Raw genomic sequence first — 26,545 nt, forward strand, 5'->3', positions numbered from 1 at the left:
ACGTGGATTGTAACTTTCCTACTGTTGATGTTGTAGAAAGCACAACCTCAAAGAACTAGTGATTTGATCCCCAGCACAATAAAAACAGTCCTACCAGTGACATCACATTATAATCACTGAATCAGTGACATGAGAATAAACTTCATGGGTGTATTTATTGTGCTTTGGTTTTGTGTGTCTGTATGTTTTCTTTCTCCTTTTGACTATACAGATTTTTAAAATACTTCAGGAACTCATACAAGTCCACTAAAAGCCCTAACCCAACAGTCCTGAGTGTGGCAGGTTGTGTATGCCTGTGATCCCAGTGCCTGAGAGGCAGAGCTAGAAGAATAGGCTCAAAACCAATCTGGGCTACATGACACTGTTTCAAACAAAAGTAAAAAACCAGAAGAGTAGCACACTCCTGTAATCTCAGAGGAAGCGAGAGGATCTGTAGTTTGAGGCTAGCCATGGTAAAGAGAGACCTTATCTTAACCTGTCCCTGCTACAGAATTCTACCCTGAACACGGAGGAGATAGAAATCAACAGCGGGAAACGATTCTTAATATCCCAACCCAACCCTTACTGCCAGCTCTGCTTTCCACCAAATAGTAATTTTGTTATTTTGAAAATAGACATCATAATCCAAAGAGAGATTTTAGGCTTAGGTAGAATATAATTAATTCCTCCTTTAAATATCTGACTGCCTACTACGATCTAAACACTTGCAAAACAGGAATGACTGACAACACTAAGTGAGTGCCCTCACAGAAGTAACTGTGGGGGGAGATGCATGGTACTCCCAAGTGCAGCTGCGCCTGGGAGAATGCTGACTCTGCTATCTATGGCCACACCAGCTGAGGGCAGCTGAGCGCATTTGGTGTAGGAAGTTACGCAGGATGGGGGCTGACTAGCATGTGAGTGGGAGACCAAGGCACCAAGGTCATAAGACTTATTGACAGCAGATGTGCCCTAAAACTTCCAAGGAAATAATTTTATAGTCATAAACTACAAACATCCTTAATCTCTGAGCCAACTCTCCAGCCCTTATTCTTTTGTTTTTGGTTACAGATTTATTTATTTTATGTATATAACTACACTGTTGCTGTCTTCAGACACACCAGAAGAGGGCATCAGATCTTATTACAGATGGCTGTGAGCCACCATGTGGTTGCTGGGATTTGAACTCAGGACCCCTAGAAGAGCAGTCAGTGCTCTTAACCACTGAGCCATCTCTCCAGCCCCCCAGCCCTTATTTTTAAGTTAAAAAAACAAAAAAACAATTACTAACTATTCAATTAGAGGAAGAGTGTATATGCCACAACTCGGGTCTGGAGGCTAGAGGACGGGCTACCTTCCATCATGGGTCTTAGGAACCCATCTCAGGTCTTCAGGCTCCAGCAACTTTACCTGCTCAGCCATCTCAGGTGAGACGCCCGAGGTGCGTGGTACTGTCAAGTGACGTCAGAGGCCTTGTGTCTACTTAGCAAGCACTCTACCAATCAAGTTACACCTCTAGTCCCCAAACACATTTAGTATATTTTCCTATTGGTGAATGGTTTTAAAGAAATATTACCTACACATCAATTTCTACTTTTTCCTGCCATGTTGCTTCCAACCTCCATGATTACACATGTTATTTACCTTTTGGTTATCTCATTCTTACACAAAGGACACTGGGAAGGTCCTTTCTTCTGGTTAAGGAGTTTCAGCATACAAAATCTAAGTTGAGAGAGAGAGAGAGAGAACACCAATTTAAGTTACTTTCTTTTGTGGAAATAACACTCAAAAGGCAACAGCCATGAAGAAAATTCACGAATGCCTTCGAGAGTCATTTAAAGAGTAATGGCAGGTAAATTACAACCAATGATTTCTCAGTAATTATTTTTAGATGCTGCATAAGCAGAAAAATCAAACGACGTAAGAAATGACCTATGAAAATTACACTTACCTGCATATGATTCACTGTTATGATCAAGTAAAACATTAAAAAAATTAATGCAGCATATTTAATGATATATTCATAATTATTTCATGCTGCATAATCAGATATAAATGCTTAAGTACTTAATATAAAATGGTTTAAAGGCTCAGTACCTAGTGCCATACACACACACACACACACACACACACACACACACACACACACACACACATATACACACACGCATATGTATGTATCAGAGGTAAAGTACTTGTCTAGTATACATAAGCCCCAGGTTTGCTCTCTAGAACCAAGTAAACAAAAAACTCTGCACATCACTACAAATCTACAGGAATTAAAATAATCAGATTCTAGTCTGGCATGGTGCACATACCTTTAATCATAGCATTTGGGATGCAGAGGCAGGTGGATTTCTGTGAGTTCAAGGCCAGCTTGGTCTACAAAGTACATTCCAGGACAGCCAAGGCTACACACAGAGAAACCTTGTCTGGAAAAAAAAAAAAAAAATGTTCTGAAGCTGGATGTGGTGATAAGCACTTTTAAAGGTTCTTTGTATTCAAAACCAGCCTGGTCTACAGAGTGAGTTCTAGGACGGCTAGGACTCCTTTTTTTTTTTTTTGAGACAAGGTTTTTCCCTGTAGCCCTGGCTATCCTGGACTCACTTTGTACACCAGGCTGACTTCAAACTCAGGAAACCACTTGCCTTTGCCTCTCACGTGATGAGATTAAAGATATGTGCCACCATGCCCAGTGATAGCCAGGTTCTTAATCCAATCATTCTCCACTTTATTCTTTGAGACAGGACTTCTTACTGATGCTGGAGCTCATCGATTTGGCTATACAGCTATCCAGCAAGCCCCAGGATCTTCTGTCTCCACCTCCCCAACACTGGGATTACAGGCACAGGCAGCCATGCTTAGCTTTTGGGTCCCGGGTACATAAAGACCGTATTTTTATATGGTAAATACTTTGCCAAGTGTGTCATTTTCTCAACCCAAAAATTACATTCTTATCTCACTCCACACACCAAAATGAACTCAAATTGATCATGGACAAGCAGTGAGATTCGGTGGTAATAATTAACAGTGTCTCAGGAACACAACTAATATTCATTACATATCTGGTAGCACTCCAGTTATAATAGGGGCTAAAGCAAAGGAAAATCCTTGCTGTTTTAACGGACATAATAGGGTAGGAAATAAAAAGCAGTTACTGACACTAATGAAAGCCAAGAAAGATTAAAGGAATTGAAAAGTCATTGGTAACAGTGAGCCAGGAGACAAATGCAGAGTATGGCCAAGTCTTTTAATATATATTTCCCTCTTTTTAAATTCCTTATTTTGGGGGGGGGGTTGAAGATGGGGACAGAACCCAGGGCCTTGCGCCAAGCACTCTACCACTGAGCTAAATCCCCAACCCCTAAATTCCTTATTTTTAAATGCTTTATTCAGTAGATTTAGGCTAGGGCTAAGAGAGTAGCAAGCTCTTATGAGATGCTGTTGTTACTGACCCATAAAACTCCTTGGGTAAGTTTTAAGAATGGCACTATCCAGTAAAACAGCTACCAGACAAATGTGGCTGTTGAACACTTGCGATGTGTCAGAGTGGGGAGAGTAAAGAACTGTGAACAAGATAGAACCCTAAAAGCATGGCCGAGGGAACTGTATCTTCCAGTCAGTTCTACCTTAGTTCCCATCATGCCTCCATAATGCCATAAGGGGGTTAGAGATATGGCTCAGCAATTAAGGGCTTCGACTGCTTTTATAGAGGACTCAAGTTTAGTTCTCAGCACCTACAGATAGCGCAAAACTTCTTGGAACTCCTACTCCAGGGGATCCAACACCTTCTTCTGGTCTCCTTGGGCATCTATGCTAATACACAAACTCTTAACCGACCCACATGAGTGCACATGACAAATAAAAATAGAATTGAAAAAAGAAATGTTTCTACACAATATAGTTTGACAAGTAGAAGCCACAAGGCCAGACAACAAACTTAAATAATAACAAAAATTACTATTTCCATTATTATTCTTGCTTGCTGAGTCAGGATGTGAGGTCTAATGTTCCAGCACCATGCCTGCCATGATCCCAGCAATGCTCCTGGCCATGGTGAGGTGAGAGACTCCTACCTATCTGGAACTTTAAGTCCCAGTTAAATGCTTCCTTCTATAATCCTCTCGGTTAGGGTGTTTTTCCACAGCAACAGTAACTAAGTCAAGGTGTACGCTATCATGACACACTTTCATTTCAAAGGCTAGATGCTGTGGTCCACACCCGCACCACCAGTATTTAGGAAGCAGGAAGATCACAGGAAGTTCAGTCGGTCTGGTCTATATATCAAGCTCAAAGCTACCCAGGGATACACAGTTGAAATGACTCAAAAATAAATAAATAAATAAATAAAATAAAACAACAACAACAACAAAAGGAAAACACAACAAAGAACATCAGGGAAGACAGCTTCCTTTAGAAAAGGACCCTGACACGACACACGAGACAGACAGACAGACAGACAGACAGACAGACACACACACACACACACACACACACACACACACGACAAAAGGACCAATCACAGGTGACCACAAAAGTGTAGCTCTACACAGCGGGAGCCAATGAATGAGGAGTAGTCTGGAAACTGGCTCCAGAGTGAAGCAGCTCTGAAACAGTTGCAGTTTGGCCCTAGGATTCATCTTGAATTTCTAACTGCTAGATCTATAATATCGGAAACTGTTTAAACAACAAAAAAGAGCAAGATTATTAACAGTCTTCCCTCAGAATGGGGGAGACAGGTCGCAGACACCAAACTCTTTGGATGCTCAAGTTCTGCACATAAAAAGATCTATAGTTTATTTAGAATAGGTAATATAATGAAATATAAAGGATCCAGAGCTGGAGAGATGGTCCCGTGTTACGAGGACCTGAGCTTGTTTCCCCGCACCCACATTGGGCAGCTCACAGCTATCTGTAACTCCAGCTCCTGGACACCCAACACATACGTGCGTACATTCACACAAGCATAGACACACATATAAATAGATTTTTTTTGTAAATTAAATAACACATGGCTATGCCTTTATATAGTTTAGCGAACAATGAAAAGGAGAAAAGGTTTGGGTATGCTCAATGTAGACATAATTATTTTATGGTTTCCAGGATATTTTCAACCCATGGGTGATTCAGTCAGCCAATACATAACCTCTAGATATGGAGGACTACATGTGACTGGAATTATTGGTATGAATGAATTGAAAAATCAGCACCAAAAGCCCGTAAACACTGCACCTTCTAAAGGGGAAGAGCGGAAGGACAGGCAGGAATGAACAAGGGGTGATGGCTGAAACACAATTTGCTCATTTCACAACTGCTTTCTATACTCACCCTTGGACACCAAAACAAACAGAACCGCTGTACAACATGACCATGTGATTTCTTACACAGACAGGTAATGTTAAAACTTTACCAAGAACAATGGCTACAGCCAATATACACGAGAAATTCCTAAGCGCTCCCTGAGGAAGAATGACAGGTTTTCTTGTCATTTAACTGAAGAAACAAATGCTGTTCAATGAACACGTGCAGAAGCTAATAATGTATGTACAAAATCATTCACTTACTTGCAAAATATGTGGTCGCACTTTGTGGAAACCGGTTCTTTGATCAGTTCCAAACTAGAAGAATATGGAGACAGAGAAAGAAAGAGAATAAGTGTGTCATTTTGGTTAGAGATACAGTTAAGTTGCTGTAACTGAGCCTGAATATTGCTTTAGGACAGTGGGTCACAACCTATGGGTCTCGACCCCTTTGAGGGTTGAATAGCCTTAGATCATCAGAAAACACAGATAAAACAGATATTTAAAGTAGCCACAAAAATCATTTTATGGTTGGGGGTCATCACAACATGAGGAACTGTATTAAAGGTCAAAGCATTAGGAAGGTTGAGAACCACTATTTTACGATAATTCAGTACTAAAGGTCTGCCATGCTAGGAACAAAGAACAGAGGAGAAAGTTTGATCCTGCTGGGTGTGCTGGTGCCCCCAGCCCCGGAGAGGCACAAGGAAGCAGGTTGATCCTGAGAGTTCAAGACCAGTCAGGGCTCCACACTGAGACCCTGTCTCAAAAAAACAAAAACAAAAACAAAACAAAAGATCCTTTCACCAAGCATTTAGACACCATGACAGGAATATGGGTCTCCTCAACATTCTGGATTACGTCAAAGATTAGCTAAGCTGGGAATGAAGCTCAACAGCGGAGCACCTCCCAGCCAAGTTCAAGGCCCTGGGTTGACAACTGGTATTTCTTTCCCATTGGTTATTTTCACTGTCAACCAGCATTCTGAATGCATACTCTGAATCTTAACTAAACTCCACAAACACATAAAAATTGTCCTTAGTGTGGTAGTGTAGTCCACCAGAACTTGAGAAATAGAAGCAGGAGAATAAATTTGGGTCATCCTGGACCATACAGCAAGCTAATGGCCAGCCTCGCCCCCTCACCCCCGACCCCCATCTAACCAGTGGCTGAAAAGATGGGAGATGGCTCAGCAGTGAAGACCACTTGCTGGTCCTCCAGAGGAGCAGACCAGTTCCTAGGACCCACATCATGTAGCTCACAATTGTCAGTAGCTCTAGACATACCTTGATATGGACGGACAAACAGACAGACACACAAATAAAACCCTAAAAAAAATGACAGAAAGGTTTGCTTTAAAGTAAGCTTTCCCTTAGTTATAAACTTGAAAAACAAACTGATTTTTGTGTGTATGTGTGCCTGAGGGCATATATGAGCACCACACTCATGCAGTGTCCTTGGATCCAGAGGAGGGTGTCAGATTCCCCGGGACCAGAGTTACAGGCTGTTGTAAGCCACCTGATGAAGGCACTAGAGACTGAACCTGTGTCCTCTGAAAGAGCAGCCAGCAAATGCTTCTAACCACTAAGCCATCTCTCCAGCCCGTTGTAAGTTTCTACTTGCCTGAATTTTAATTATGTGAGTACATGTGTTTAGAGCAACCAAGGAGTCAGTCCTCTTAGCACCTTTATGAGTGCTACCAACTAAGACACCAGGCTTGTGCCCAGGTGCCTTGCCCAGGGAGCTATCCCACTGGCCGGCCCATCCATGAGTTTTCAACTGTAGACCATTTTTAGTCAGTATCAGTCCATCCTCCCAGAATCTGAATCATCACCCCCTTGTGCAGTGTTAACCACCTTTGCTGGTTCCTAACCTAGCCTAGCTCTGCTCCAGTGCCGTGTATCCAAGCTGTACTCAATTGCTGACAGGTCAGTAGAAGTTTGCCATGAAATCAGACATTAGGCTATCAAAGTGCTTGTGTTCAAGTAACATTAAATTTACTTGATATGGCCCCAAAGCCAACAAGTGATGATGCCAGTTACCCCCCTCCACCCACAAACACTGTCTCACTATATAGCTCAGGCTAGCTGAGAACTCATGGTCCCTCATAACTCAGTTCTGAAATCCTGGGAATCTAGGCATATGCCACCATACCAAGCTGGTGATTTAGATATACCACAGCTAGGGCAGAAAATGCTCCTTTAAATGAAAGGATAAAAGTTCATCAAAGGTATGTATGCACTGAGAGAGAGCAAGGGGGAAACAGTACTCTTTGAGGTTTCAGACACCCTTTAGGGATCTTGGAATGTATGCACCCTAGCCGCGGTTATATGAAGCCTAATTATATATTTTTGATTGCCTCACAGTACTTAAAAAAACGTACTCATGTACTGCGTGTGTATCAGACTATTTGTGAGTGTGTGCTCTTGCTGTCATGCACATGTGAAGGTCAGAGAACAATCTGTGGATCCTAAGGATCAAACTCAGGCTGTCAGGCTGCGATAAGTGCTTTTACTGCTGAGCCATCTTAACAGCCCACCTCACAGTGTGGTTTTGGCAGGGATTGGGAATGACTTTAAAACTGAGTATGACAAGTTCAAGCATTTGCACAAATAAAACAGGAAAGTGAACTGTATGAACCTATCATCCGGAAGGAAGAAATGTGCTAAAAAGAAAAACTAAACAGGACAAAAGGACACAGCGCGGTGCACATGAGCAGGTCTATATAGAGCAGCAATAAAATGCACAAACGAGGAAGTGACGGCAGAGGACAGCTGAGTCATAAGGACAAACTGCAATCACGGGAGACGGAGCAGAGAAGTGAGGCTGAGTAGGACTGTGCCTTGTGTTAGTGTATGCCAGCCACTCTGCTGAGAGGGCACAATGGAGGCCTGCAGGAGTTCAGAGGTATCCGGGAGCCCGGCCGGTCAGGAAACTGTCTATTGTCTGCAGCTTTATTCTGTGTGAGGTACAGACACCGAGTTCTACCATTACATGGTAATGGCCATGTAAGACACTAAAGAGATGACTTGCTAGTGTGAGAGCAACACTGTCCTTCTGTTACATGTAGAACAGGATCACAGGAAAGGCTGGGAGGGAAGAGCACCCAAAGGGGCTTAGTAATGTAGGCCTGTGGTCATGGGGGTCCTGACAACACAGAGACAGTGAACACACCTGACTAAGCCTGGAGGCTGGCTCCTCCTACTTAGCTCTGTCTGCATGGGCAGAACAACTTCAGGCCAAGCTTTCTATCTGAGCCTTGTTTCCACCTTGGCAGTCTTCTGGGGTTACTGTGAGAACACAGCGTCCACAGGAGACTGATTTGTCCCTACATCACTGCTTCTGACAGGCTAGACACCAAAGGAAGTTCTTAGTAAAAGAGAAATTGGATTGAGTCATGATACCAGATGGCTTTCATTCTCACCACTGACTCAATTCTGAAATAATTATATTTCAGTATGGTAATTACGATCCAAGCTATATAAACACACTGTAAACACCAACTCTGAACAGATGAAAACTCCCATATGTAAAAAGGTAGTGACTGTTGTAGGAAGAGCTTGGAGATGAACAGGAACGAAAATGGGAAAAAAATGAAATGTTTCTCTTCTAGCTTCTGATAAGAGTAAATGTTTACTACAAAATTCAAATGTTTTAAACACTTTTCATGCCACACAGTATTTCCAGCCTACTGAGTATCTGTGCTTTGAGTTTTAACAGTATGAATCATTGGGAGCAGCGGCTAGGTTTTTTTTTTTTTTTTTTTTAAATGGAACTACTAGGTACCCATTTCAGCACTTAGAAATGTTACATAGTCACATTTAAAAAGGTAAAAGGAGCCTGCCAGCCAGTGGTGACCCATGCCTTTAACCCCAGCACACCAGCACTTCAGAGGCAGAAGCAGGTAGATCCCAGTTCAAGGCCAACCTGGTCTAGAGAGTGAGTTCCAGGACAGCCAGGGATACACAAAGAGAAATCCTGTCCTGGAAAAACAAACAAGCAAAAAACAAAACAAAAACAACCTCCCCCACCCAGACGCGCACAAGAGCGCGCACACAGACCAGCACAAGGACGTGCCAACAGAGCCAGGTATAGCAGTGCACATTTGTGGGTCCAGAATCTTGGGAGGCTGAGATGGGAAGACCACATGAACTCAGGACTTGGAGACCACAAGACCCTACACCTTGAGAAAAAGAACAAAGGGGCTACTCCTACATAATTTAGGGACAAAAGGAATCTCAGGCAGGACACCCAAGGACTGAGTACCTTATCCTGCAGCCAACCCAAGGAACAACTTTTGTTTTATTTTTTTTTAGGCATCCATCCAGGCATCCATCCATCCATCCATCCATCCATCCATCGGTTTTTAGACAGGGTCTCTATGTAGCCCTGGCTGTCCAGGAATTTGCTATGTAAACCAGGCTAACCTCCAACTCAGAAATCCCCTTGCATCTGTCTCCCAATAGCTGGAACTAAAAGTTCCAAGTAACAGTGTTTAGTCATAATCAGTTATCATTAGGAACTAATGTACGGGCTACGAGTGTAACTCAGCAGTGCAGTGAAGGTTCACATAACTAAAAATCGTCCAGGTAGGTTGGGACTGTAGGTGTAACGCAGCCTACCATGAAAAGGCCCTCGGTTGAATCCCAAGGAAAGAAAAAATAGGTTAGGTTTAGTCCCACTCTAGAACATTCTATAAAATGACCTTAAGCTTTAAAAAGACTAGTTTTGAAATTATTAAAAGCAAGCCTGGCATGGTGACATACACCTTTAATCCCAACACTGGGAGGCAGAGGAGTGGGCCTCTGAGAAATGAAGGCTAGCCTGGTTTACAAGGTGAGACTCCATATCAAAACAAAAAGCTAGCCTAAAGCTTGCAGACGCACACCTATAATTCTAGCATTTCAAGGCTGAGATAGGACGACTTTGAGACCGTGTCTCAAGGAAAACAAAAAAGTGCAGTAAGAAGCCAAGAATGCCGAGCAACTGAAAATTTAGCAGTAACCTTTCTTTCTTGCAACTTTAGTTTGCATATGTCTGAATTTTTAACTGATGGTTTAATTTGCCAGAATGAGAAAGCACATTACATTTTTATGACTGAGTCCCCCGGGAATGTAAAATAAATGGACCCAAAGGCCACATTATTGGAGACTTTTTTTTTTTAACTTATTTTTTATGTACGTGAGTACACTGTTGCTGTCTTCAGACACACCAGAAGAGGGTATCAGATCTCATTACAGATGGTTGTGAGCCACCATGTGGTTGCTGGGATTTGAACTCAGGATCTCTAGAAGAGCAGTCAGTGCTCCTTAACCACTGAGCCACCTCTTCAGCCCTATTGAAGACTTTCTGATCACTGTTTATAATTATTTTTAGTAAGCTTAGGCTTTTCACAGCCCATCTTTCTCTCGCAGTGTTATTTCTGCCTCTGTGGCCCTGATATTTCATAGACTTGGATGTAAATCTCATCAGGACTTGTTTTTGTTTAGGTGCAATGCTGAGGGTAGAGGCTAGCACTTTTGAAATCTTCTCTCTGAAAAGCACACGCATCTTCCTAAACCTTATTAACTTGATGCCAAACATAAATAACAACCCCAAGAAGCACAGAGTCAAATTTACTTGAATCTATCCATCAAAACTAAATGGGAACCCCCCCCAAAAAAAACCCCAAAACAAAACAAACAAAAAACACCCCTCCCAAAAAAATAAACCCCCAACTGATTAATTAAAAAGGAATTTTTCGACATGGTGGCATGAATGAATACATGTGGAGGCTCTAGACTGATGTTTCCCTTGCTTTCCACCTTATGCACTGAGAGGGGCCTTTCACTTGAACCTAGAGCTCACTGTTGTAGCTAGCAAGTCTAGCTAGCCAGCTTGTTCCCACGCACTGGGATTCTAGGTATGCTGCCAACCCACCTAGCATTTAAGTGGTTGCTAGGGATGCAAACTCCAGCACCTATGCTCTCGTGGCAAAAGTTTTCCCACCGAGCATCTGTCTCTCCAGCCCTCTATTTCTAAATGCTGTGCTCTAATATTTAAAGACTATTAAAAAGCTGAGCACAGTGGCACATGTCTTTACTCCCAGTAGAAGCAGAGGGATCTCAATGAGTTTGAGGTCAGTGTGGTCTACATAGTGAGTTTCAGGACAGCCGGGGCTACATACTGAGACTCTGTACAGAAAAAACAAAAACAAAGAAAAACAACAACAACAAAAAAACAAACCACAAAAAAGTTAGGCTGGGTACAGTTCAGAGATGGAGCATATACACAACAATCAGGAGATCCCAACTCAACCCCAGCACTAAAATAAATAAGTATTAAGAAGTAATTTTGGGGATTTAGCTCAGTGGTAGAGCGCTTGCCTAGCAAGCACAAGGCCCTGGGTTCGGTCCCCAGCTCCAAAAAAAGAAAAGAAAAAAAAAAAAAAAAAAAAAGAAGTAATTTCAAATTTAAGTAGGGTATGACAGTATATGTCATTAATCCTAGCACTTTGGATTTAGAGACAGGAGGATACCTGTGAATTCAAGGCCAGCTTGGTCTACATGATGAGTTCTAGGTCAGTCAGAGCTATACAGTAAGACTGTCTTGAAAAAATGGGAAAAAAAAAAACAAACCAACTTAGTTTATTGAATGTCTACTATATCCTAGATGCTAACTAATAAAGATAATATAAACTTCTGTCCCCAAGCAGTTTAAATTCTCTGGGGAAGGAAAGAAGTTGAGTAAATTACATAGTATGTATGTCATAGTAAAGAGTAATATAAAGAAAAAAATTAAAGGATCCATGTATCTAAAAAGTTGGTATAGCCAAGCAATAGTGTGGGCACTTGTCTTTAATCCCAGCAGTGGAGAGGGAGGTGGATCTCTGTGAGTTGAAGCTAGCTTATCTATAGAGGGAGTTTCAGGACAGCCAGGGATATACAAAGAAACTATCTTGAAAAATCAAAAGGGGAGAAATGGGGGAGGACGGATAAGAGGAAGACAAAGAGGAAGAAGAGGAGGAAGAAAGAAGGAGGAGGAAGAAGAGGAGGAGGAGGAGGAGGAAGAGGAAGAGGAAGAAGCAGCAGCAGCAGCAGCAGCAGCAGCAGTAGTAATAGAAGTAGTTGGTTTAAAAAACAAAGCTGGGGGCTGGAGAGATGGCTCAGCAGTTAAGAGCACCCGACTACTCTTCCAAAGGTCCTGAGTTCAATTCCCAGCAACCACATGGTGGCTCACAACCATCTGTAAAAAGATCCGATGCCCTCTTCTGTGTATCTGAAGACAGCTACAGTGTACTTATATATAATAAATGAATAAATCTTTTTTTTTTTTTTTTTTTTTTTTTTTTTCCGGAGCTGGGGACCGAACCCAGGGCCTTGCCCTTCCTAGGCAAGCGCTCTACCACTTAGCGAAATCCCCCACCCCAATAAATGAATAAATCTTAAAAAAAAAAAAAAGGCTGGTTGAAGTGGCTCCATACACTCTTGTTCTTTTTTTTTCGTTCTTTTTTTCATTTTTTTTTTTTTTTTGGCTCATACACTCTTGTTCTTTTTTTTTTTTTTTTTAAAGATTTATTTATTTTATGCACATGTGTTCACTGTAGCTGTCTTCAGACACACCAGAAGAAGGTTTTGGCTCTGGATCCCATTACAGATGGTTGTGAGCCACCATGTGGTTGCTGGGATTTGAACTCAGGACCTCTGGACGAGCAGTCAGTGCCCTTAACCACTGAACCATCTCTGCAGCCCACTCTTGTTCTTTTTTTTTTCGTTCTTTTTTTCATTTTTTTTTTTTTGGCTCATACACTCTTGAGAGTTCTCCCAGCACTCGAGGGGCAGAAGCAGGTGGCTCTCTGTGACTGCCAGGACAAACTGGTGTATGTATATAGCAAGTTCCAGGCCAGTTAAGGCTGCGTAAAAAGAAAGAAGGGCTAGAGAGACGACTCAGTGGTTAAGAACATCTGCTGCCTGCAGAAGAACAGAGTTTGGTTCTCAGCACCCATGTCTAGTGGCTCACAACAGCCTGTAACTAGTCCCAAGAGATCTGATACCCTCTGGCTTCCACTGGCACCCACACATGTGGCATTTACACACAGAGCACACACACAAATAAGAATAATAAAAATCAAAATTTTATGCAGGAAAAGAAAAGGCAGAGGAAAGGGGAAAAAAAGAAAAAAAGAAAAGGCAGGGAAGGACACGTATGCAGTATGTGGAGGCTGAAGTTTACACAGAGCAATTCAGAGATGTCTTAGTGAGAAAGTGACACACACACACGCACACGCACACGCACACGCACACGCACACACACACACACACTTTTAATCCCAGCACTCAGGAGGCAGAGGCAGGAGGATCTCTGAATTGATGCCAGTCTGGCTACAGAGTCAGTTCCAGGATGGCCAGGACTATACAGAGAAACCTTGTCTCGAAAAACAGACTATAAATAAATTTTTAAAAAAGGAGTGGTATATAAATTAAGATTTTTCTTTATTTTTATAAAATATAACATTTTTCTTTTTATGCATCTCTGTGTGTATGCACACACATACATGCAGGTACCTGCAGAGACTAGAAGAGGTCATTGGATCCCCGGGTCCAGAATTACAAATGACTGTGAACTACCCAATTAGAATGCCAGGAACCGAACTGTTCTTCCTCAAATGAGCAGGAAGCAAGCACTCTTCAATGCTGAGCCGCATAAATCAAGCCCCAAGAACCAAGATTTTTCAAGGCAGGTAATTATATCGATCAAAAGATTATAGTCAGAGAGAACATGCTGGCTCACAGGCAGAAGCAGAGATTAGGCTGCAAATTTTAAGCACAGCTTAAAAGCCTGGCTACAGGTCTAAATAACCACAGCACCAAAGGAGAAGAGACGCAACACTGCCAATTTCTTTCTTTTTAATAATTTATTTACTTTATTTGATGTGTATTGGTGTTTTGCCTGCATGTATGTCTGTGTGAGAATGTCAGGTCTTGAAATTACACAGTTGTGAGTTGCCACGTGGGTGCTGGGAATTGAACTCAGGACCTCTGGAAGCACAGTCGGTGCTCTTAACCACTGAGCCATCTCTCCAGCCCTTGCTTAGGATTTTTAACATTCCTTAGGCCAGGGACTCTTTTCTCGGAGTATTCATTTCTTCATCATTTCTTTATTTTGTGGTACTGAAAACTGAACTTGGAGTCTAAAGCTATTCATCATGTTTCTCTACATCCAAGCAAAAAGAAACGGTCATATGTATCCCAGGCTAGCCTCACAGTCAAAGATGACCTTGATTCCTACTCCTCCTGTCTCTACCTTCTGATGGGATTACAGATGTCTGCCGCTAGGCCCAATTTATACAGTGTTGGAAACTGAACCTAGGGCTTCCTGTGTACTAGCTAAGCCACTCTATTGATCTATATTCTAAGTCCTGGTGCATAAAATTCTAATATGAGTACACTGTCGCTATCTTCAGACACACCAGAAGAGGACATCAGATCTCATTACAGATGGTTGTGAGCCACCATGTGGTTGCTGGGAATTGAACTCATGACCTCTGGAAGGGCAGTCAGTACCCTTAACCACTGAGCCATCTTTCCAGCCCCCATAAAAATTCTAAAAACCACAAAATCATACACTAAAAACTAATTTCCAAAGGTCCTAGAAGGCCTGAAAATTAAGAACTTCCTGCGTACACAAGAGAACTTTCTAGGGTAATGGAAACATTTCCTATCTTGGAGGTAAGAGTTACACAGATAAACACTGGTCAAAACTCACTCTTTTAGCCAGGTGTGGTAGTGTATGCCTAGAACCCTAGTACACAATAGGCTAAGGCAGGAGGATCTGAGTTCAAGGCGAGCCTGGGCAGGAGGATAAATTTGAGGCTGATTTGTTCTACCTCCACCCAAAAGCAGGAATGTGGAAGCGCCTGAATAGACCAAAAGATGGGTCTTCTCTTTATTTCATAGAAAAGGAAATTTAAAAGCTCATTCCACACCAGAGTTGCTAAAAGCTCTGAGGACTGGTGGTGTTCTCATTTAAATTTACAAGACCAGTTTCAGCCCAAGTCTCACCCGAAACAGATGCTCTCTCTCGCAGACCCCAACCTTTCATTATGTTATTTTGACGCTTTTTACTAGAGGAATTCTAAGAGATCAGGCTGGTCCTACAGCTGGAGAAAAAGCCGGAATCCTGCCATGAGGAAGAACAGATCAAGACAGTCTTTGGCAGGGAAAGGGGGAGGGATGGCAGAGTGAAGACTACTTTTCTGAATTCTTAAAACTCTTTAGTGATGAAAGACACAAAGTCATTTTAATATTAATAGATTGTTTTTCTCTATTATGTAAAGCCACTTCTATTCATTTGCAGGAAAGGTAGTCACATAAAAAATTCTCAGATTAGTAAACTCTTCCATTGACTTACCAGATTGGACACTCCAAGATTTTCTGCATAGCATGAAGGACATTTTGTACTTCTTGAATTCGAACAGCAGATAAATCCATTTCTTCCACTTCCAGTGAACTTTAAACACAAATTTAAAAACACATGTAATTAAGCTGCATTAAAAGGCTTTTAAACACACTATCTTACCTGCCAACTTTCTTTTTCTTTCTGAGGCAAGATGTCATATAACCGGCACTGGCTTTGTACCTGCATGTACTCATGCCTAGTCTTAAACCTCTGATCCTCCTATCTTCACTCCCTTAGTGCTGGAGTTACTGAAGGTAAGTCACCCCTATCCACGCTTTTTGGAGGAGTTCTCACTCTGCAACCCACACACGTCTGGAAAGAACTATGAAGCCCAGATTACCCTCCAACTTGTAGCAGCCACCCTGCCTCAGCCTTCTGAGTACAGGTGTAAGCTACTGCACCTGGCTTGTCATTTCTAAATAAGAAAAATTGAAATTTGAGTGCTTTAGAATTATACCAACCAGAGAGCTGACTGATGAAAAATCTTCATTAAAAAACAGAAATAAGGGGCTCAGCGGTTAAGAGCACTGACTGTTCTTCCAGAGGTTCAATTCCCAGCAACCACATGGTGGCTCAGAACTATCTATAATAGGATCCGTTGCCCTCTTCTGGTGTGTCTGAAGACAGTGATGGTGTACTCACATATATAAAATAAATGGAACTGTTAAAAAATATTTTAAAAACAATATCAAAAACAAAGAGAAAACCAGGGTCTGAAGAGATGGCTCAGTGGTTTAAAATATGTGTCTGTTCCCAGCACCCATGTCAGATAATCTGGAACTCTAGATCAAGGTCAGAACCTCTGCATACACATATACATAATTAAAGATAATAAAAAAAACTTTAAAAAAAAAAAAAAAAGTTCCCCAGGCGTCGGTGGCACATATATTTAATCCCAACATTGGGAAGGTGAAATCAGGCCGATGTCTGAGTTTCAGGCCAGCCTGGTCTACAGAGTGAATTTCAGGACAGCCAGGGCTATATAGACAACACCTGTCTCAAAAAACAAAAAACAAACAAAACAAACAAAAAATCCAATAAATAAACAAATAAAACTTTTAGCAGTTGCTCTCTTTGTAGCAGCAATCTCAATTCTCTACTCTTTGATATGTAACCTCTAAAACCTTCCTTTGGTCAATCCCTTTCTCCAAGAAAAACTATAGCAGAGGGATGGTTGTGAGCCTAGCCTTCAAAGGCTGAGCTATCTCTCCAGCCGGAGGCACTAGACAGAATCGGTAATCTATGAACCTTCTCCAGCGTTTGGGCTTTTTCTTTTCTTGCTTAAAAACCAAGATCAAGCAAGGTGCATTGGTGGGTGTCATGCCTAGAATCTCAGGGACTGGAGAAGTTGAAGGAGGAAGATGGCTTGGACACAGAAGTTCAAAAGTCTTTCTGGGATAGTTCAAATCGATTGGGTACGATGGTTTAAACCTGTACTTTCAGCAGTCAGGAAGTACAGGCAGGAGGATGAAGAGTTCAAGGTCACCTAGAGCATAAGGAGTTCAAGGTCAATCTGATTACAGAAGACCCTGCCTCCAAAACTCCAAAACTAGCAGAGCATGGTAGTGGATACCTTTAACCCCTCCTCCCCACAGACAGGGGCAGGTGGATGAGTTCGAGACTAGCCTGCTCTATATACACAGTTCCAAGCCAGGTACATAAATGAGACTAGACTCTGTCTCAAACCTAATCAACTACCCAGCATGTAGGAGGCAGAGGCAGGCGGATCTCTGTGAGTTTGAGGGCAGCCTGGTCTACAGAGCTACTTCCAGGACAGCCAAGGCTACACAAAAGGCAAAACCAAACCACCACCACCAACAAAAACCCTAACCAAACAAACAAAAAAGCTCGCATGTTTTTAAAAAGTCAACAAAACGAACACTAAAAACTGCTGAAGCTTCTCCACCCTACCTCTTCTAGATGTTTCCCTGTTAAGGCACTTAACCTCAAGACTCTTTAAACACTTCTCTGCCAACAGCATTCATTAATATTGCCATTCCTTTATGAACTTCTAGCGCCTTCTGCGAAATGTACATGGGTCTAGTTCTTCAGCAGTTTCCCTCCACAAACTCCGTCTTTTCCTCTTCCCTGCCACACTTTCGGCCCGCCTTTCCCCTCATCCTCTAGCCCGCATCCTTATACTGCCTTCAAGGTACAGCCAGGACTCCCTCACACATCCATTGCCGTCTTCCTCACAGCTGCCCCTGGGAATGCACAAACTGCACCCTTCCCAGGAGTCCTGTTCCAAGTCTTGGAACCTTGGTTCCGCTCCAGGCGTTTTCCTAATCAGTAAACACCCGTCTCCACCTGCAGCTTCCCACCTTTCCTAAAAGTATTCCGAGGTACCGTCTCTGTTCCTTTCTTCCGAGAAAAACATCCGTGCTTCCAAACGCCGAGGCCTAAATGCCGGAGAAGTCCCCCCGGGAAGGAGATAGGTCTTCGAGTTGCACCAGCGGCCACCGCGCAGCCGCAATTACAATCTATCTGAAATTCCCGCGCTCTTCGTCGCCAAGGAAACCGGCCGCTTGGCGCCTAGTGCTAGCCTTTCGGAACAAGAGATCTAGACACGTCAGCGGAAGGGAGAGGAGGAGCGAGTTGAGGCGTGGGGCGCTGAAACTCTTTCTGGGCTCGGGATTGGCTACCTAGTCTTCCTGTATGTCGTCACTAGAAAGAGACGGAAGAGAAAGAATTTTCAGTTTTCTATTAGGCAGCCCCTTCGCATCTACCCCTGCCTATTACGTCACAGTAATTCTGTACAAAGGGTCGGAATCGCTACCTGAGGCCGGAATATGAGCGCAAGGTAGTGCCCAAAGCAGTTGCAAGACGAGGCCTTATCCCCTCCCTCAGCATTCCTACCATGGAAGTCTCCAGTTTCGGTAAATAGAGGATTGTGGAAGAACTACCAATTCCAGCATGCATTGCGGAAGGAAAGGCCGTCTCCACAGCATCCCTTGGAAACTGTAGTCTTACGGAAAAGGAGCTTCCCACGCCGGGAGCAGGCACGATTACCACAGTAACCCAGTCGATACAACAGAGACCTTCTCGCGGTTATGTCACTTGGCTGGTATGCATCGCAGCATTTTGCGTTCGTGGTTTGCGCACCAAAAATAGGCTAAAAGGAGCTGCAAGTTCCAGGAAGACTACAATTCCCGTCCAGCCCCGCGATTCTCGGGTAACTAGTCAACCAATGTCAGTGACCTGGAAAAAGCAGAGGGTGGCCAATCGGCTTGGGAAAGGGAAATCCAACCAGCTGACATCTGCGTACTAGTTCCGCCTCTCGGCCTGGGTGTTTGTTATTGTTGTGCGGTTCAGAGAGCTTCTGTCCCGCCCTTGCCAACGCAGCATTGACCAATCGATAGAGTGGTGATTTTGAGGGGCAAATAGACAGAGCCAATCATCTTGTGGAAAACTCCGGGAAACATGGGACTAGGCCCGGTCTCTGTCCGCCATGTTAGATTCACCCCGCAGGGATAGCAGCCGAGCTGGCCGCGAACGATCCTTGCACTGGCCACTGGCAAGCGCCCCCCGTGGGCGGAAAGCTGGTAAGGAAGACACTACTGTTACCTAGAAGTAGGGACTCGCGGTGCTCGGGGAAGTTCAAGGGAAAAATCTTGCAAAGAGGACTGACTTTTTCCGTGTTCAGGGGCAGCCAGTCTTTTCGGTGACCAAATGAGGGAGTCGCTTAGGTTGTCATCGATAGTGGGGGGTGGATACTGCCTGAGGGAGAAAGTTCATGGCTTAGAAAGGCCGCTTTCTGCTGAGAGAAGGTCTAGATTCCCCGTAAACAAAAAGAGGGCTTCAATGATGGTGACACTGTCCTGGGGACATGGAGTTACGGGAAAACGATTACTGGAATACTAGGATTAAGTCTGCGACAAGAAAGGACCCACATCTTCCTCATTCTAACCCTTTCCTATTTTTGAGGCTCTATTGAAGGAAGATATCTTGATCTAGGACCTTCTGAGTCTAAAAGGCGTCGTTTTTCCCGTTATGTCAAACACCCACTGAAAGGTGATCTGAAAGGATCACACATTTTCAAGCCTAGGTTGCTTGTGCCGGCTTCTGGTAAAGAAAATGAAGTTCAGATTCCCAGGTTGGCTTTATTAAAATTATTTGTCGGGGTTGAAAAAAAAATCACATGAGGAAACGCTGACTTTGGCCACATGAACGTGAGTCAATAAGACATGAGTTTACAATGCCACTTAGGAAAGTGCAGGCTTAGGCCCAGCTAAATGACTGCTGGAGTGTAAACCTCAGGTATAGCTATGGTTAACTGTACTTTTGATATTTTCACAAGTACAAGATTAATGCTGTGGCTGAAAGGATTTTCACACGTAAGCCCTTTATGAAGACCTGTATACTAGCCAGCTAAACTAGATCCTCCTACTTCCTGTTTTCTCCCATTGACAGAGCAGCTGGTTGAACTCCAAAGTATGGAAACTAATTCCCACTTGTGTAATTTCAGAACGGGGAAGATTAGTTTCCTTCCAGATAGAAAAGAGTGGAAGAGTATTTCTTGAGGTTGGAAAGTGTGTTTCAGAACTTTTATGTTTAGCAAACTGGGTCACTTTGTTTTTCTGATTTAAAAATAAAAAATAAAAAAACAAACTCCAATATGCTGGGGGGAATTGATGAGAGTCTGCCTAAATTTTAAAGCTCAGGAAGAATTGCATGTAAGGTAAATGAATGCTGGATGTCAACAGGTTTGGTACTAGAGATTAGCATTAATTTGGCAGTGAAGTTAACTCTAGATAAAGACAAGTAATGGAGGAAAAAGAATAATTGAGTATATAAAATAGTCAGAATTAAGAATGCAACGTTCTGGGGTTAGGAATTTAGCTCAGCGGTAGAACACTTGCCTAGCAAGCGCAAGGCCCTGGGTTCGGTCCCCAGCTCCGGGGGGGAAAAAAAAAAGAATGCAACGTTCTTGTGTTTTAATACTTTATTTATTTTTAGAGCATCAGTGTTTTACCTGTTTGTATGTCTATAGGAGAGTGTTAGATCCCCTGGATTGGAATCACAGACAGCTGTAAGCTGCTACATGGATGCTGGGAATTGAACTGGGTCTGTTGGGGGAGAAGGTAGTGCCCTTAACTGCTGAGCCATCTCTCCAGCCCTACAAGATTCTTAAAATGACAGTGGTATCCATAGTACAATACTCCCGGGGTTGGGAATTTAGCTCAGTGGTAGAGCACTTGCCTAGCAAGCGCAAGGCCCTGGGTTCGGTCTCCAGCTCCGAAAAAAAGAAAAAAAAAAAATACTCCGGAGGCAGAAGCAGGCAAATCTATAGCAGTTTCCAAGCCAGCATGGGCTGCAGAGTGAGATTATGTCTCCTTCAAAAATTTAGTAAAAAATAGGGGGCTGGAGAGATGGCTCAGCGGTTAAGAGCACCCGACTACTCTTCCAGAGGTCATGAGTTCAATTCCCAGCAACCACATGGTGACTCACAACCATCTGTAATGGGATCTGATGCCCTCTTCTGGTGTATCTGAAGACAGCTACAGTGTACTTGTATATGATAAATAAATAAATCTTTTTAAAAAAATTAGTAAAAAAATAAAATAGAAACTATCTTAAGGGATTAAAGAGGGGGTTGGGGATTTGGCTCAGTGGTAGAGCGCTTGCCTAGCAAGCGCAAGGCCTTGGGTTCGGTCCCCAGCTCCGAGAAAAAAAAAAAAAAAAGAGGAATTGAAGAATTGTTTCTGTTGATAATAGTTTGCATCTTTGGACACTATTTCAAGGAATTTACTCACTTTGTGGCGCTAGAAATTGACCCCACAGCTTTGCACATACTTAGACTGACTGGTTCCACCTTAATCCCAATCTCCTAGACCATAATTTTATTAGATTCCACAACTAGTCTTGTGGTGGAACTGTATCTGGAACCCAAGTCTTCCCGTCCCATGGCCTCACTTCCTGTGACATTAGAAAAGTCTAGGACTTAATCTTGTTTGCCTCTTGTATGTGGAACAGAATCTGGCCTTTCTAGATGCAGAGTGAAGATGTGCTGAATATTTTAAGAGGTGGTAACATTTGCGGTGGGGGGGGGGTCAATGAGTTTACTTGTAGCTTTAAACAACTTAAACTATCTTTCCCCCTAAAGTCACAGCTCATCAGTAAGCAAAGTCCTTCATTAAAATCAAACAGATGGGCTCAGTGGTTAAGAGCACTGACTGCTCTTCCAGAGGTCCTGAGTTCAATTCCTGGCAACCACATAAACATTGTGGCTCACAACCATCTGTAATGGGATCTGATGCCCTCTTCTGGTGTCTCTGAAGACAGCTACAGTGTACTTATATATAAATATTTCTTAAAAAAAAAATCAAAGACTTTAATAGTAGGTAGTTGATTAAGGAATCAACAGCTTCTTAGGCATGATAATGGTGGATTTTATATTTTTTTTCTCATTTTACACATATTTATGAGTGAAAGGATGAATATTTTGTCGAGAGAGAAATTGTCATGGGGCAAGGTTGTAGCTCAGTGGTAGAGCGATTCCCTAGCATCCAAACATCTGTATTCTATTTGCAGCAACACACACACACACACACACACACACACACACACACACACACACACACACACACCCTTGAAAGGAAGGAATACTGGATAACAGAATTAGCTCGCAGTTGGATATTTTGGAAGCTAGCTGATAGGTCCAAAAGAACCCATTATGTTACTTTCTTCATTTTTGTATAGCTTTAAATTTTCCTGTAATTGTGAAAGATTTGTTGTTCTTGTTTTATTTTGTTTTGTTTTGGTGTTTGCTTGCTTGCTTATTTTCTGGAGACAAGTGTTCATTCTATAGCCCAGGCTATTTTGTTCTCATTGCCTAAAATTGGAGATTCCCTTCCTGTCGTCCCCCCACCCCCCAAGGAAGAGCCCTTGTCCATGTTAATCCACCATGCTGGCTTATGCTAGAGATGCTTAACTATCCAAGCACTGACATAGGCAGTGAAAATCTCAGAGACCCAAGACATGTTAAAGGAGTTTTTATAGACGTGAACAGAATTTAAACTCTTTTCAGACATTTATCCCCTCCCCACACCTCTCCTCTTTAATCCTAAAGACAAGATCTCAATGTTTCCTAGGCTGACCTAGAACTCTTGGACTCCTGCTACCATCCTGCTGCAACTTCCTGAGTAACTGGGACTACAGGTGTGTGCTCACCTCAGCTTTTCTCTCTATGTAAGTGTGACTGTAACAGTACAAATCTTTATGGCAATAGTTTGAGCATTACTTCTGAAAATAAAATTCTGTGTAACTGAGATTTGTTATAAAACACACTGCTAGGTAGTAATGTCACCCTAGGGACATTGTTTCTCTCATTCGCTATGATCTCCCAAGTCTAATTTACAGATCAGAGCTGATGTCTCTGTGTGGGTTTTTAATCCCTTCCTCTTCCTTTCATCTACCCATCCTCTCAGCTCCAGCCAGACAGCATGGAACCACAGGTTACTCTAAATGTGACTTTTAAAAATGAAACTCAAAGCTTTCTGGTTTCGGATCCAGAAAATACAACTTGGGCTGATGTTGAAGCTATGGTAAGTACCACTTTGTTCTGTTTCTCAGTGGTTTAAACAGATATTTTTTCAAAATATAGCTATTTTGAGCAATTTATTTCATCCATTTCTGGACCTTGGAAAATTGTTTTTACAGGAATTCAGTATGTGTAGAGGATATGTGCCAGGACAAAGGGAAGAAACAACTATGTTCCTTTAAACATCTTTAAATATATATATATATTATATATATATATATATATATATTTTTTTTTTTTTTTGAGAGCAAAAGTCTGGGACAGTTTTGGGAGTTGGTTCTCTCTCTACTGTATGACGTAAAATTATATTTTCAGTGAATTAAGATTTGGAAACATTCTGAGGGATAAATTAGGCTGTCCTCCCAACAGCAAAGCCGTGGGGGTGTTGTCTGGCTGGAGAGGAGACACACTGCTGCTGTTCGTTACCTGACGAGGATGTGACTTGTGTTTTGCAAGACCTGCCAGTTGCTTTATTGCTGGGTCAGAGGTTGGCTGTCCTGGAACTGGCAAAAAGCAAAGCACAAACTCCCTTGGGTGCTCACACAGCAGCGCCTCTGTTCCCTGATTTGGTAATAGTTTTTTTCATCTTGGTTTGCCCTTTGTACTCTTCCAGTTTTGTGGGCTTGCCATGGTCAATGTTTTACTACTTGGACATCTGTGTTTAATGTAACCATTTTTGGTTACAAATATGTTTTTACCTGGTAATCTATGTGGGTAGCTTTAGGAGGAAGGAAATTTTAGAGAAAAACCAGTATGTTACAGTCGAGTTCCCTGCCTTCCAACAATTTCTCTCCATGCTGCCCCAGGCAGGTGGCTGTTGAGCAAGCAGTGCACTCCTTAAATGATGTGAGCAGCAGATACCTTCCTTTCTGTAGCAGTTGGGTGAGCGGACAGCCTGCCCTTTTCTTCTATTGGAAATTTTTAAATTATAAAAGTGTATTACATGCCCATTATAAGGCATGAAACAGTCTTAACATGTAAGGAGAGAATATCTGTCTACAAACTCCTATCCTGCATGTAAGTAACCAGAGAAAACAGCCCGAGGAACTTACCCACACACATTTCCACGTCTGTGCAGTTAGCTGGTAGGGTCATACAGAAACAGTGTTCTGCATCTTGCTTTCCTTGCCCAACAGTAAATTGTTCCTCATCAGCACACACAGCAAAGTTCAGTCTTTGAAAGCTGTGAGTCCTCGGTGTTGTTAGTATTGCCGAACACTGTGGATGTAACCATTACTTACTGATTTCCCCACCCAGGTTTTCTTTCTTTTCTCATTATAAAATAGACAGGACCTATAGCTCAGTATGGATAACTTACATTGGTTCTATAGAGTAGACTTTATCCAAAGGTGGTGTGGGGTGTGTGGGGGTTAGGGAGGTGTTCCTTCCACCTTTATGTGAGTTCTGAGGTTCAACCTCAGGTTAGTAGGCTTGTGTACAACAAGCACTTTACTACTTAAGCCATTTCATTAGCCTGACTTTAAATTGTGATAGATAGGGGCTGGGGTCCTGTGGTTAAGAACAGGGGCAGCTCTTCCAGAGGACCAGTTTGATTTCTAGCATCCATGTGGCAGCTCACGAGCCCAGAACCTCAGCCATCTTCTTCTTTCCTGTGCAGGCAGCAGGCATTCCTGTGATGCATAGGCAAAACACCCAAACACATAAAATCAAAAACATTTTAATAGGTAGCTGCCAACTGTTTCACAGAATGATTATAACGGTAAACAGAAAAATGACTTACAGCCTTGAAGGTTGTTTGGGTTTTTTTTGTTTTTTTTATTTTGTGGTTCTGGAGGTCAAATGTTGGGCCTTCCACATGCTAGACGAGTGTTCTGCCACTGAGCTTCATTCCTTGCCCTAAATCTTTGACAACATTGAACATTACAGCTTCAAAAATGTTCACACCAAGTAGTAGTGTACACCTCTAGTCCCAGTACTTGGGAGGCAGAGACAGGTAGGTCTCTGAGTTCCAGGACAGCCAGAGCTGTTAAACAGAGAAACAACCATGTCTCAAAAAAAAAAATTTTTTTTTTGTTTACCATCCTAATGTATCATGTTTCTTTGTTTACATTGTTTGGCAGTGGTTAAGTTGAATATGTTTTTATATTAGGCATTCTCTTTCCTCTTGTAAATTTTGTACACGTATTTACTTAAGTTAATCTGTTAAAATTTTTGGTTGTTTTTTTTTTTTTGTAAATCTCTCTGTTCTGGAACTTATTATGTAGACCAGGCTGGCCTCAAAAACACAGACATCCACCTGCCTCTGTGTCCTGCATGCTTGGAGTAAAAGCCTAAAGATGTGCATTGGGCCACTAGATTACTCCTCCTACTGTCGGTTTTCGTGATTTTGTGTGTGTGTTAGAAGTATTACCCCTGTATCTATTACCACTTGCAGATGTTTTCTCTTAGTCTGCTTGTAGTTGTTTTTTAAAACTACTTTAAGGTGTGTGTACCTTAGTGAAGGGCTCAGTTAGCATCCACAAAGCTCCGCATTGAATCCCCAGCATCACAGAAGAGTGAACATAAGGGCCAAGGAGAGGGCTCCTTGGGTTAAGCCCTTGCCATAAAGATGTGAGCACCAGCATTTGGATTCCCAGCACCCATACAAATGTAAGGTTGTTATTAGGAAGCCCATAAAGGGCATCCTGGAAGCAAATTTGCCAACTAGACTAGCCAAATTGGTGAGCTCTGGGTTCAGGAGGCTTTGCCTCGATATGTAAGTTGGAGATTATGGGCTGCTATCTGCAGGCTGCAAGAGCTGTGGTCTTGGAAAGGTCCACAAGTTCTACCACACTACTCTTGGCTTAGGCAGCATTCTTCCCAGCTCCACCATTACTGCTAATACATGTTAATGTTTGGAAAGTTCATAATCAATAAAAGAAAGTTAAAATGTTTAATCTTATATAGTGAGATACACTGAACCAATTGTTTGATTTACAGGTAAAAGTTTCATTTGATCTGAATACTATCCAAATAAAATACCTGGATGAGGAAAATGAGGAGGTAAAGTATCTGTGAACCCGTTATTAGATATGTAGAACAGGGATCTTTCCAGAGTGGTACGGAGCTTAAAAGTTCAGAATAAAGGCCAGTTTAATGCCTCACACCTGTCTTTCCAGTACTTGGGAAGTTTAAGCCAACTTGGAATTTAGAACAAAAAACTGTCTCAGAGAGCCGTAGAGGCAGGGGGAACAAAAGAAAGAAAAAAGCTCATAATAGTTTTATCGCACTTGCCTCATAGTTTAAATGTATTTGATAGTTGCGTACTTCATGAAGACTGTGGGTGGGG

The 26,545-nt window shown here is 42.4% G+C and overlaps 2 protein-coding genes across 3 annotated transcripts in view; one reads left to right on the forward strand and one right to left on the reverse strand.

Annotated features, from left to right (window-relative positions):
- The window catches only part of Brca1 (BRCA1 DNA repair associated), a 60,286-nt gene extending 41,687 nt beyond the window's left edge, over positions 1-18,599 (reverse strand). The window contains exons 1-5 of the mRNA XM_032914456.1: positions 18,493-18,599; positions 18,074-18,380; positions 15,669-15,767; positions 5,544-5,597; positions 1,624-1,701 (exon numbers count right to left, since the gene is read on the reverse strand). Coding sequence (XP_032770347.1) covers positions 1,624-1,701; positions 5,544-5,597; positions 15,669-15,767; positions 18,074-18,093 — 251 coding nt within the window. The 5' untranslated portion in view covers positions 18,094-18,380; positions 18,493-18,599. The remainder of the gene's footprint in view (positions 1-1,623; positions 1,702-5,543; positions 5,598-15,668; positions 15,768-18,073; positions 18,381-18,492) is intronic.
- A 71-nt stretch (positions 18,600-18,670) lies between these two features.
- The window catches only part of Nbr1 (NBR1 autophagy cargo receptor), a 28,038-nt gene continuing 20,163 nt past the window's right edge, over positions 18,671-26,545 (forward strand). Inside the window, exons 1-4 of one of the 2 annotated variants that reach the window (XM_032914457.1) lie at positions 18,671-19,258; positions 22,808-22,874; positions 23,144-23,260; positions 26,197-26,259. In XM_032914457.1, coding sequence (XP_032770348.1) covers positions 23,159-23,260; positions 26,197-26,259 — 165 coding nt within the window. In that variant the 5' untranslated portion in view covers positions 18,671-19,258; positions 22,808-22,874; positions 23,144-23,158. Of the gene's footprint in view, positions 19,259-22,807; positions 22,875-23,143; positions 23,261-26,196; positions 26,260-26,545 lie in introns of those variants that run through there. The other variant, XM_032914458.1, reaches the window with a different exon arrangement.

The sequence above is a fragment of the Rattus rattus genome, chromosome 9, assembly GCF_011064425.1.
Source record: "Rattus rattus isolate New Zealand chromosome 9, Rrattus_CSIRO_v1, whole genome shotgun sequence".
Classification (NCBI taxonomy): Eukaryota; Metazoa; Chordata; class Mammalia; order Rodentia; family Muridae; genus Rattus; species Rattus rattus.